This window comes from Zophobas morio, unplaced genomic scaffold (genome assembly GCF_036711695.1).
Source record: "Zophobas morio isolate AGI-343-1 ecotype UQ-CSIRO unplaced genomic scaffold, CSIRO_AGI_Zmor_V1 ptg000012l, whole genome shotgun sequence".
In the NCBI taxonomy this organism is placed as follows: Eukaryota; Metazoa; Arthropoda; class Insecta; order Coleoptera; family Tenebrionidae; genus Zophobas; species Zophobas morio.
In genome coordinates this window covers 2,139,581-2,152,829 of record NW_026972117.1, presented here as the reverse complement: position 1 = coordinate 2,152,829, position 13,249 = coordinate 2,139,581, and the positions used below count along the sequence as shown (strand labels likewise).

General features: G+C 31.8%; 1 protein-coding gene across 7 annotated transcripts in view; it reads left to right on the top strand.

The window, feature by feature from the left end:
* LOC135127566 (transmembrane and coiled-coil domains protein 2) overlaps positions 1-13,249 on the top strand; it is a 65,946-nt gene that overhangs the window by 46,713 nt on the left and 5,984 nt on the right. For 6 of the 7 annotated variants that reach the window (XM_064054042.1, XM_064054040.1, XM_064054037.1 and 3 more), the window contains 3 exons: positions 9,096-9,324; positions 9,404-9,531; positions 10,491-10,710. In XM_064054042.1, coding sequence (XP_063910112.1) covers positions 9,096-9,324; positions 9,404-9,531; positions 10,491-10,710 — 577 coding nt within the window. The remainder of the gene's footprint in view (positions 1-9,095; positions 9,325-9,403; positions 9,532-10,490; positions 10,711-13,249) is intronic. The other variant, XM_064054038.1, reaches the window with a different exon arrangement.

Genomic DNA, 13,249 nt, shown 5'->3' with positions numbered 1-13,249 from the left:
ATTAATGAATGCGTAAATTTATTTTATTGATTTAATCAGGAACTACAAAACCGAATGCTTTGAAATCTTGCAGATGTTTTAAGGTTATAAAGAGCATAATAAATTTTTAGTCAAAATATATTTGGTTATCTTCTACAAAAAACTGATGACGTCAGCTCAAAAGTTTGCCGAATAAATCGTATCTAAAATGTACAAAATATGATGAGTCTGTACTTGTGATTTATTATTCCATTCATATTTTTGGATTTGCATATGCAGGGTGACTCAAAAAAATGAATGAAGGCGTGAATTTATTTTATCGATTTAATCAGGAATTACAAAACCGAATGCTTTGAAATCTTGGGAATATTTTAAAGTTATTATAAGCATGGTAAACTTTTGTTCAAAATGTATTTGTTCATCCCTCCTAAAAAAATTGATGACGTCACCCTTAAATTTTGCTGAATAAATCCTATCTAAAATGCAAAAAATATGATGAGTTTGTACTTGTGATTTATCATTCCATTCATATTTTTTAGATTTTCTTAAGAGGTGGTTCAAAAAAATTAATGAAGTCAATTTATTTTATTGATTAAATTAAAGGCAACACTTATTATTAGTATTACACCCCAACCAACCCAATTTGGTAGACACAAAATTTGTTAAAGGAAAAACTCGGTTGAAACATAAGGGTAGCACGCTTATTTACATCGACTTTAACATTACAGACCTGCATTTGTTTTATGCGTTCACTTGGTTCCGCGAATGTGAAATAGACATGTTTATAATCAACCAATTGTGAATTTCACCGTCAAGAATTAAAATAAAACCCAATGTTTTATATAATAAGCGGAAGTCGAAGCAATAAAACCGATGGTCGTTTTGTTTACAGTTTCTCTGTTTGACTCTCACGTATGCTGTTACGCCTGTCATCTTAAATTAAGAATGTTTATACATACACGATTTTCAGTTGCCTCTGATACGTATACGTGAGTAAATTGTTTCGTTATTTTATTGATTATTACAAATCAATATTCAAAACGACCCAATTCATTTTCCCGAAAATTTGAGAATATAATAATTTTATTCTTAGTATTACACTACATCTATCCCAACTGATATGTGTCCTTGCAAAAATGTTGATGACGTCATCGCAATTTTTTTTTAAATTCCCACTACAAAAATGTAATGAGAAAAAAAACACAATAGGCATGCAGTCGTCAAGTTTCCGACAGCGAGGGAAGTACTGTCTAAACTCTTTAGACCAATTTTTTCAGATTCGTTCAAGTTTTTTCAAATTTTTCCAAATCCTTACAGATCCCTATTCAGTCAGATTGTTTCAAATTATTATAGGCTCGTTCAGATTTTCTTAGGTTCTTACACATTTTTTCAGAATCTCTCAGATACCCTCAGATTCTCTTAGATTCTCTCCGATTCTTTCACTTCTCAGATTCTCTCAGAATCTTTCAGATCTTCTCAGATGATCTCAGATCTTCTCGGATCTTCTTAAATTTTTTTAGTTTTTGTCAGATTTTCTCCGATAGTCGCAGATTTAGACCGATTGTTTTAGATTATTTTAGATTCGCTCAGATGCTCTCAGGTTGCTACACGTTCTTTCGGATTGCCTCAGCTTCACCTAAATCATCTGTAATTCTGTTAAGTACTCTCGGATTCTGTTAGATTTTTCCTGATTTTTCCGACTTTTCCGACTTTTTGTTTTTTCAGATTCTTTCAGATTCTCAGAAATTCTCTCAGATTCTGTCAGATGTTCGACGACACTCTCACATTCAGTCAGATTGTTTCAAATTATTTTAGATTCGTTCAGATTTTCTTACGTTCTTACACATTCTTTCAGATCTTCTCAGATTCTCTCAGGTTATCTCAGATGATCTCAGATCCCGTCAGATCCTCCCAGATTCTTTCAAATCATCTCAGTTTTCCTCAGATCTTCTCAAATTTTCTCAGATTTTCTCCGATAGTCGCAGATTCAGGCAAATTGCTTCAGATTATTTTAAATTCCCTCAGATTCTCTCAGGTTGCTACACATTCTTTCAGATTCTCTCAGACTCGCTGAAATTCTCTACGATTCTCTAAAGTACTCTCGGATTGTATTAGATTCCTCCTAATTTTTCAGATTTTTTATATTGTTTCAGATTCTTTCAGATCCTTTCAGAATCTTTCAGAATCTATCAGATTCTCTCTATTGTCTCAAGTCCTCATAGATTCTCTGAAATGCTCTCAGTTTCTCTCCTATACTATCAGATTTAATTGTTTTTTCACCTTTTTGGGTCCTCTTTTGCCCTTTTTGTCGTCTTTTTTCACGTTTTTTGTGGATTTTTTTGTTCTCTTGTTTATGGACTTCTTTGTTCTTCACATAGAGAAAATACCAACTGAAATTGAAAAATTGTAGCCAACTGTAAATGTAAATTCTCTTGTTTTCGATCAGATATTTATTTTTCATTTTGCTCGGAATAATTTTAATTTGTTGTGTACAACAAAAAAGTTAATATGTATTTTTTTTATACATACACATTTAATGGCGGAATATTTTATTGGCTAGTATGACGCATTTTGTACAAAGCAGGTTTTGCACTCAACTAAGCCGCTTTTACATTACGAAATAAACAAAAAATAAACAAAAACACATAATATTGGAAGAATTGAGAACGAAATCTTTAATCCGATGCTCAACATGTATCAAAAAAGTCGTAAATTACCGACGCCAGAAAGTTTTCAAGGCCTCGCTCTTCACACAAAATAATATAACCCACAATTCGGGTCTCTCCCTCAATCAAACCGAAACGCTAATTACCCTATTTTAGAGCACAATGCGACCACAAACAACCCGAAGTTTATTTGATCTCGCCACGTTATTTTCGCAGAGGCCTTCGTGTTTTCCCACAATCAGAAACCCATCGAGTGTCGCAAACGGTCATTAAATCCGAAAGAATTTTGTTATTTTTACGTAATTTTCTCTTTGTTTAATGCCAACGACGCATGTTCCCGTCTCATTCGAATCCATGCGTACACAAAAATACAATTAAAAAACGAAGCGTTCGAAGAATCTTGCGACAAATTTATATTTTATGCGACGGGATTTACGTCGCCTGAAGTATTCAGATGACGCTTTTTTGTTACAAATTTAAATTTGATGTATTGCAATCGAAACCACGTCCAAGGTTAGACGATGGAAGTTTTGTTACTAGTTGGCAGGATTACAAATGAAAAGTTTGTTTTTGACACAGTTAGTTTTTTTGAGTTGGTTCAGGGGGCGTTCAAACATTGCGGTATTAAATATTTTATTAGCAATAAATGAAATGAAGGCTTAGATTTTATAGGAAGCCAACTGTGTTTGCTATCTATTGCGGTTTATTACTCGACTGAGTCACGATGTGACACAATGACACATTACGAGTTTTTACAACCGAATTTCCGATGGTAATTCAACTTTGTACCTTTCCTATCACACTTAGAAATTTACAATTCAAACAATACTACGTGTTTTGATAATTTTCGGCGTATTTTTAGGGCGAATAAATTTAGCTGCCTCCAGAGTCAATCAGAACGGGCTCTTTTACCTGCCCTCGTACTTACACTCTCCTCGGCAAATATTTAATTTTAATCCATCATCTCGACGCTACAGTACAACTAGTTTTTAAACTCGTCTCCGTAAAAGCACAAAATCCATTAAAACTTGCTTTTCCTATTTCGTGCATCAAGTTTTGATCGGATTATTTCATACTCTGGCGGCTGCTGGGAATTTCTTGCAAAGGAACGAGCGTAAGACCTGAATGATATATCAGCCTCCTTGACACTGAGCGATGTCGAAAAAACGTTTTATTGGCAATCAAAGCAGAAAAACACGAAGGTTATTCGTGTCGTTAATTAAAGATTTAATTTTGCTCAATTTCCGGCGCATTATTACGGTACCGTAATTGTAGGGGAGGGAGGAAATGAGTGGACAAAAATGGCTCGGTCAGCGCCGGTGTTATTAAATGAAGAAAAAAATGCTTAAAGGTTATTTGGAAAGAACTTCTCTGGCCTCGGAAGTTCGCCTCATCAGATTCCGCTTTGAAAAATGTTTTTTTGCGATTTTTTTTTGATAACCTCGATAAAGTCAAAATCAAATTCCAAGAGAACGCGGTCTGTACAAGTGCGGACAATGTGAAATATTTTTAAAGCACATAAAGGGAAAAATCGAAAAACTGAAAAATCAAAATCCGAAAAGACGAAAAATCCAAAGATTGAGCAATCGGATCATAAAAAAAATGAAAAATCTAAAATATGGAAAACTTGAAAAATTCCCAAAATTGAAATCTTGAATCGGGAAATCGAAACATCAAAAAATCGTATAATCAAAAAATGAACATTTAAACATTCGAAAAATGAAAAAACTGAAAAAAATCGCTTTTTGGTTTTTTGATTTTTTAAATTTTACATTTCTCGATGTTTCACTTTTTTTGATTTTACGATCGAGTACTGGAAAATTTGAAAAATTACAAAATCCAAAAATTAGAAAATCGAAACGCCGAAAAGTCAAAATCAAAATATCCAAACATCGAAAAACCAAAAAATTGAAATAAATCGAAAAATCGAGAACCTGCACAATCGAAAGACAAAGTCCGAAAAGTGGAAAATTGATCAATCGGAACATTAAAAAATCGAAAAATCTAAAATTTAAAGAATTGAAAAATCGAGAAATCGACAAACCAAAAAAAATTGAAAAATCAAAAAATTACACTATGAACATTTGAAAAAATCGAGAAATGGAAAAAACGAAAAGTCGAAAAAGTTTTAAAATCGAAAAACCGGGATGTCGAAAAATCGAAAAATTGAAATACTAAAAAAATTATAAATTGAAATAATAAAAAAATTAAAATTCGAGAAATGGAAAAACTGAGAAATCAAAAAAGATTTTTGGTTTTTTTGATTTTCGATTTTTTAAATTTTACATTTCTCGATATTTCAGTTTGTTTTTATTTTACGATGGAGATCAAAATATCCAAACATGGAAAACCCAAAAAATTAAAAACTAAAAACCTGGAAAAATCAAAGAAAAATTGAAGAATTGAAAAATTAAAAAATTGAAAAGTCAAAAAAACAAAAACCTGAATAAATAATCATGAAATTGACTTAAAAACTGAAAAATCGAGAACTCGAAACATCTAAAAGTCGAAAAACCGAAAAGGCAGAAACGCCAAGAATTCAAAAATCAAAAAATTTAAACATCGAGAGACTGAAAAATCGTAAAACTGAAATATGTATCGGAGAATTGAAAACTTGAAAAATAAAAAAAACTTGAAATTGAAAAATTGAAAAGCCCCAAATCTGAAATATCGAAAAATTGAGATCGAAAAATCGAAAATTTTGAAATAGATTGAAAAATCCGAAACCTGAAAAATCATGAAATTAACAAATTAAAAAACTGAAAACTCGAGAGGACGAAACGTGGAAAAGTCCAGAAATCGAGAAATGGGAAAATCTAAAAAGGAGAAAAATCGCAATTTAGAAAGGCCAAATATTGAAAAATTAAAAAATCAGAAACCTAAAAAATTATAAAATTGAAGAATTGGAAAACTGAAAACTCGATAAATAAAGAAGTCGAAACATCGAGAACTCTAAAAATCGGAAATTAGAAACGGCAAAAATTGAAGAATCGAAAAATTGAAAGATCATAAAATTGAAAATGTGTGTGAAAATTGAGAAAAACTTGAAAATTCAAAAATTTGACGGATCAAGAAACTGAAAAATTGATATAAATAATTTAAAAATTCGAGAAATGGGAAAACAAATCAAAAAAATCTCGTTTTTTTGGTTTTTTGATTTTTGATTTTTTAAAATTTTACATTTCTTGATGTTTGAGTTTTCTTTTTAGGATCGAGTAATTGAAAAGTCGAGATCAAAATATCCAAACATCGAAAAATCAAAAATTTAAAAACTAAAAACTGAAGTAAATCGAAAAATCAGGAACCTCAACAATGGAAAAACTGAAAAGTCAAAATACGAAAAGTCGAAAATCGAGCAATCGGAACATAAAAAAATCGAAAAATCTAAAATTTAAAGAATTGAAAAATCGAAAAATCGACAAACCAAAAAAAATTTGAAAAAATCAAAAAATTACACTATGAACATTTGAACAAATCGAGAAATGGAAAAAGCGAAAAGTCGAACAAAATTTAAAATCGAAACACCGGGATGTCGAGAAATTGAAAAATTAAAATACTAAAAAAATTAAAAATTGCAATATTAAAAAAATTCAAAATTCGAGAAATGGAAAAACTGAGAAATCAAAAAAAATCTCGTTTTTTGGTTTTTTGGTTTTCGATTTTTTAAATTTTACATTCCTCTATGTTTCAGTTTGATTTTATTTTACGATCGAGAAATTGAAAAGTCAAGATCAAAATATACAAACATAGAAAACCTAAAAAATTAAAAATTAAAAAACTAAAAACCTGGAAAAATCAAAGAAAAATTGAAGAATCGAAAAATTAAAAAATTGAAAAGTCAAAAAACAAAAACCTGAATGAATAATCATGAAATTGACTTAAAAACTGAAAAATTGATAAATCGAGAACTCGAAACATCGAAAAGTCGAAAAATCAAAAAGGCAGAAACTGAAAAATCAAAAAATTTAAAAATCGAGAGATTGAAAAATAGTAAAACTGAAATATGTATCAGAAAATTAAAAACTTTAAAAATAAAAAAACTTGAAATTGAAAAATCGAAAAATTGAAGGATATAAAAACTTTTTTTTAAATTTTTAAATAAAAAAACTGAAAAATCCGAAACCTGAAAAATCATTAAATTAAAAATTAAAAACTGAAAACTCGAGAGGACGAAACATCTACATGGAAAAGTCCAGAAATTGAGAAATGGGAAAATCTAAAAAGTAGAAAAAACGAAAATTTAGAAAGGGCAAGAATTGAAAAACCGAAAAATTTAAAAAAACCCAAAAATTGAAAAAACAGAAACCTGAAAAATTATAAAACTGAAGAATTGGAAAACTGAAAACTCGATAAATAAAGAAGTCGAAACATCGAGAACTCTAAAAATCAGCAAAAATTGAAGAATCGAAAAATTGAAAGATCATAAAATTGAAAATGTGTGAAAATTGAAAAATCGAAAATTTGAAAATTCAAAAATTTGACGGATCAAGAAACTGAGAAATTGAGATAATAGATAATTTAAAAATTCGAGAAATGGAAAAACAAATCAAAAATTTAAAAATAAAAAATTAAAAACCTAAATAAATTGAAAAATTTTAAAATCGAAAAATCCTAACTGAAAAGTTGAAAAGTCGATAGGTAATCGAAATACCAAAAAATTGAAAAATCAAAAATTTTTAAATCGGGAAATCAAAAATTGAATAAACGAAAAATGGAAAAATCAAAGAAAAATTGAAGAATCGAAAAAAAATCGAGAAATTGAAAATTTAAAAAATTGAAAAGTCAAAAAATTGAAAAGTCAAAAAATCAAAAACCTGAATGAATAATCATGAAGTTGATTTAAAAACTGAAAAATCGAGAACTCGAAACATCGAGAAGTCGAGAAATCGAGAAATGGGAAAATCAAAATTCTAAAAAGTCGAAAACTCGAAAAGGTAAAAACGTCAGAAATTGAAAAATCAAAAAATTTAAACTTCGAGAGATTGCAGAATCGAAAAACAGAAGAACAAAAAAATTGAAAAATCGTGAAACTGAAGTATGTATCGGAAAATTGAAAACTTGAAAAATAAAAAAAATTGAAATTGAAAAATCGAAAAGTCTCAAAACTGAAATTTCGAAAAATTGAGAAATTGAAAAACCAGAAACTTGAAAAATCATGAAATTAAAAAATTAAAAAACTGAAAACTCGAAAGGTCGAAACATGGAAAAGTCCAGAAATCCAGAAATGGGAAAATCAAAAAATCTAAAAAGTAGAAAAATCGAAAATTTAGAAACGGCAAAAATTGAAAAATTAAAGAAAAACGAAAAATTAAAAAATCAGAAACCTGAAAAATCATTAAATTGACGAATTGAAAAACTGAAAAATTGAGAAGTCGAAGAAATTAAGCAATGGGGAAATAGAAAAATTGAAAATTTAGCAATGCCAAAAATTGAAAAACTCGAAAATTATAAAAACCGAAAAATTGAAAAATCGTAAAACTGAAATATATATTCGACAATTGAGAAATTGAAAAATAAAAGAATGGAGAATTGAAAATTAGAAAAATTGAAATATCAAAGAAAAATTGAAGGAGCGAAAAGTTGAATTATGATTCAATTTTGATTTTTTTCAGAGATCTCGGTGTCCAGGAAAAAAATTCAACATGGATTTATAAATTACAAATTGACTTATAAATTTTGTATATTTACATTACAAAAAAAATAAACTTCTATGAAAATTCTAATTTCCTGTGTATCTCTCGTGTACTGAAAAAAGCAATAAGGAACAGCGTCGAATTACACCCGAGTTTTCTCTAACCCATTTCGGCCTATTGTTGCCACCAAACGTGCTATTAGAGAACTCTCCCAGCGTGATTGTTCGGACTCCAACGATAACCGCCGTCCGCATGCAAGCAAATAATTTTTCACCATTAGTTGTACCCGATCTAGGGCACCATTTGAATTTTATCGAACAATTTCTTTGTCTCCTAACCAAAGTTTCCGCCATTACGTCACTCTGCTCTAATCATCGATAAGCGCTCTCTCTTAACCAAAAGTAACTCAAGTCACCTTGAAACGAAAATTTTATTAGTCAAAAATCGGGTTAGCGCAACAAACAGGAGCGACCCATTTTTTGCGCGGCGAATAAATCGGGCAAAGTAATTGACCTTTTTTTACCAGAGGTAACAAGGTAAATAAAATTGGAATCGTCTGATTTTTGTCGCCGGGATCGAAACTTCATTAATCGCAGTCTCTGCTTTTCGTCGCCCACCGCCTTCCCAAGTTTGTTATTTCAAAGCCGTGTTTACAAAGCAATCTAAATTAATTGCACGAACGCGTACAAATTTACCTGTTTGTTTGTGGTGTCTTATTTAATGTATGCAACCGTAAAATTTTAAGTACAAACACGCGCAGGGACGGATTTAGTATTTTTGTGTACTAGTGGTTCATGAATCCGCCTCGACGTTTCAGACAATGTCAACGAGTACCTTAAGCTGGCAGCTAACGCCGACAAGCAGCAAGTCCAACGCATCAAAGCCGTCTTCGAGAAAAAGAATCAAAAGAGCGCCCAGGTGATATCGCAGCTGCAGAAGAAGCTCGACACGTACCAGAAGCGCGTGCACGAGTTGGAGACCCGCGGCCTGGTGCAGAGCCACCGGCCCCCTCGAGAGGTCCTCCGCGACATGGGTCAAGGACTAAAGTAAGCCATACGCACACAATCATTATCAGTTGTTGTGCTCGCGATGTTGGTCGAAAATCATGGCTTTCTCTTATCTCAGGAACGTGGGAGGAAATATTCGGGACGGGATCACGGGATTCAGCGGATCCGTCATGTCGAAACCGAGGGAGTTCGCCCACTTAATTAAAAACAAGTTCGGGAGCGCGGATAACATCAGCCAGCTGTCGAGTAAGTTTTTTTTTTTTGGTTAATTAGTAGTAGGTGGGTTTGGTTCGGGGGTAGATTTAGAAGACGACTCTGCTTGATTTTTTTAAGTAGACACACGAGTAGTAGTTTTGGAAATCTAAATTTGTTTCTCGTTTAATGCTACTGGAAATTGACCCTTATTAATGTTGATATTAGTTGAAGGTAATTTTATTGTTTATTGTTAGATCTGGTTGCAACGTTAGCGAAGGTTAAATAAGGTCCGCGGTATTTTTGAGTCCGATTTAAGTGTGTATCAAGGAAAACCTTATTTAATTTTTTTTATTGCATGGTTTGATGAGGTTGTTGTTCTTGAATTTACTTATTTTTGTAAAAAAATCAAGCTTTGTGGACAAGTTGCCGGGGCGTTGGTGCTGCGAATAATTTGGTGCGAATTTTCATAGGTGGTGTTTTGGTCCCCTTTTCTTTCCGTAATTTCTATATTAGTTCAAGTAAGCTCTTTGGTGCATGTCTTGTAAACACTGTAAAATAAAAAACACTAATTTTTGTAACGCACTTCGGATAATAGCGGCCCAAGTACCACGAATGAATCAAGCAACTTTTCAAATTTGCTTAATTTATATCGGGTACTGTACATTTTATCCAAAGATGTTTACCGTGTAGTTCAGTTGCAGGAAAGCTGTTTTTCCCCTAAATACAACATACTGTAATTTTGTGATCGCGTGGTGTCGTTAACGAGACTCGTGAATAAAGTGGCTCCGAAGACGAATCCCGGACCCACTCCAAATTTAATTACGGAGTTTCGAATTGACACCGCGTCGTACCCAAAACAATACACCTCTACCACACATACAACTGACCTACATTCCGTATTTATATTATAATTATTCTTAACCACTGTAAATAAGACATCGCATAATAACGCACAACATAATCAAGCATGGCTACGCACCGCACTGTAACACCATGATTATAATCCGTAGCGTGGTACATAGGGCCCGGAGCGACCGGATCCGAAGGTAGCGGTGCAAACGGCGGTACGGGAAGCGACCAAGGTGAAAAGGTGCATCACGGTTCGGCGACTCTGCCGGCAACGTTGCACACGGCAACGTCGCAAACGTCGATGGGACAACCACACCGACCCAAGTTTCCTAGTGACGAAGGAAGCGAATGCAGCAGCGTGACCAGCGACAGCATCGGAAGGTAAAGTAGTCGTAGAGTGGTACACCCAGCCCCAGGTCCTGGGGGACCTGAGTCTAGGTGTTCCGATTATGATGTAAATATTCGCCGGTCATAATTTAAATTGCCGTAAAATTGTATACACCTCCCAGAGGAGGCTCCAACACCGAAAGCGATAAAAACATCATCGGTCAGTCATAAAATCGCAATAACTCTTGAATGTAATAACATTTATCGTTCGAAAAAATCGCTTTCAGGTAAACAGAAAGATCAAAGTTTTCGCGGGCGCAACAAGTAGTCGACGTTGACCCTCTGCCAGCAATTAATTTTTATTTAAATGTCGTCAGGAAAATATGGCAAACGCGGACCTTGGGAAAGTGCGTCCTAATTATTGACGGAGTTTGTGGAAAATTGTGGCCTGGAATTTAAAAATTGTCGGAATTGGAGATCGCGGGCACGTGAATGATTTAGAGTTGGGCTATTTTAAAAATTTCCGGATTGGATGGGCGTATTTATAAATAGCGAGCGTTCTCGCATTCGTCACATTTTTATCGTCGATTATTCGGAGAGAAGGTGACGGATGGCACGGGACGGACCGAGCTCGGGGGCGGCGAGTGTGAACGGTTGGAATATTGGGGATTTTGTTGGAGTTTAATTCAGATTGTCCGTCTATCTGTCTGTCTGTCTGTCTATCTGTTTCGTTAACTAAAATTTGGCTAATCATTACTCCACCAATGGTAGACGTCATCTGCAAAATTTAAAATAGTAATTTTGTTTTTGATTTTATAACATAAGATACTTATTCACATGTGGTTTATGAATCCGTGTTCAGCTTTTACCATTGACATCCAAATTTTTGGAAAAATAATCAAAATTGTTTAACATTTTGCAATTTAACTTTGAAACTGTAAAATTGAATGCTCTGAAATCGTGCCATTATCATGGTAAATCGTTAATCAAAAAGAGGAAAAAACGATTAATCGGGCAATAGAAAAATCGAAAATTGAGAAACGTTCGCTTCTTCAATTTTTCGACTTGTCGATTTTTGGGTTTCTCGATTTTTCAGTTTTTAAATTTTGTATTTTTCTATGTTAATTGTTTCAATTTTTGGAATTTTTGATGTTTGAGTTCTGGATTTTTCGATTTTTCAATTTTTCACTTCGATTTTTCTATTTTCAATTTTCTGAATTTATAGTTTTAGATTTTTCATTTTGTTTATGATTCGTTTTCTCGATTTATCGATTTTCCGGCTTTTCAATTTTCCACTTTTTCGATATTTCTGTTTCTCAATGTTTTGATTTCCCGGTTTTCCGACATTTCAGTTTTGGGACTTTTTTTTTCATTTCTTCGATTTTTCAATTTTCAATTTTCCGAATTTTTAAATTTTAGATTTTTCAATTTTTTGATGTTTCATTTTCTCGATCTTTAGATTTTTTTTTGACTTCTCTGTTTCTGTTTTTCAATTTTTCGATTTTTTTTTTTATTTTTCTACTTTTAATTTTTTTCGATTCTTTTTCATATTTTAATTGTTTGAATTTTTGATGTTTGATTTCTCGATTTTTCAATTTTTAAAGTCTCCAATTTTTCGATTTCCCGATTTTTCAATTTTTCACTTCTTCGACTTTTCAATTTTTCAATTTTCTATATTTGAAGTTCTACATTTTTCAATTTTTTGATGATTCGTTTTCTCGTTCCTTCGATTTTTCGGCTTCTCGGTTTTGGATGTTTCGGTTTTTCAATTTTTCGATTTTTTAAAATTTTTGATTTTCCGATTTTTAAAATTTTTGATTTTTCGGTTTTTGGCAATTTGAGTTTCTCGATATTTTAACTTCCCGACTTTTTGATTAATCGGTTTTTCCATTTTTTGATTTTTCAGCTTTTTGATTTTTCAATTTTCCGAATTTTAAATTTTAGATTTTTCAATTTTTTGATGTTTCATTTTCTCGATCTTTCGATTTTTTGACTTGTCTGTTTCTGTTTTTCAATTTTTCGATTAAATTTTTTTTTATTTTTCTACTTTTAATTTTTCGATTCTTTTTCATATTTTAATTGTTTGAATTTTTGACGTTTGATTTCTCGATTTTTCTATTTTTAAATTCTCTAATTTTTCGATTTCCCGATTTTTCAATTTTTCACTTCTTCGATTTTTCAATTTTTCAATTTTCTATATTTGAAGTTTTACATTTTTCAATTTTTTGATGATTCGTTTTCTCGTTCCTTCGATTTTTCGGCTTCTCGGTTTTTCAATTTTTCGATTTATAAAATTTTTGATTTTCCGATTTTTAAAATTTTTGATTTTTCGGTTTTTGGCAATTTCAGTTTCTCGATATTATAACTTCCCGACTTTTTGATTAATCGGTTTTTCCATTTTTTGATTTTTCGGCTTTTTGATTTTTCAACTTTCCACTTTTTGGATATTTCTGTTTTTCAATTTTTTTTATTTTTCGATTTCTCGTCTTTATCACTTATTTAAATTTTCAATCCTTCAATTTAGCGAATTTTTAAATTTTGAATTTTTCAATTTTTTGATGTTGCTTTCTCGATTTTTCTGTTTTTAATTTTC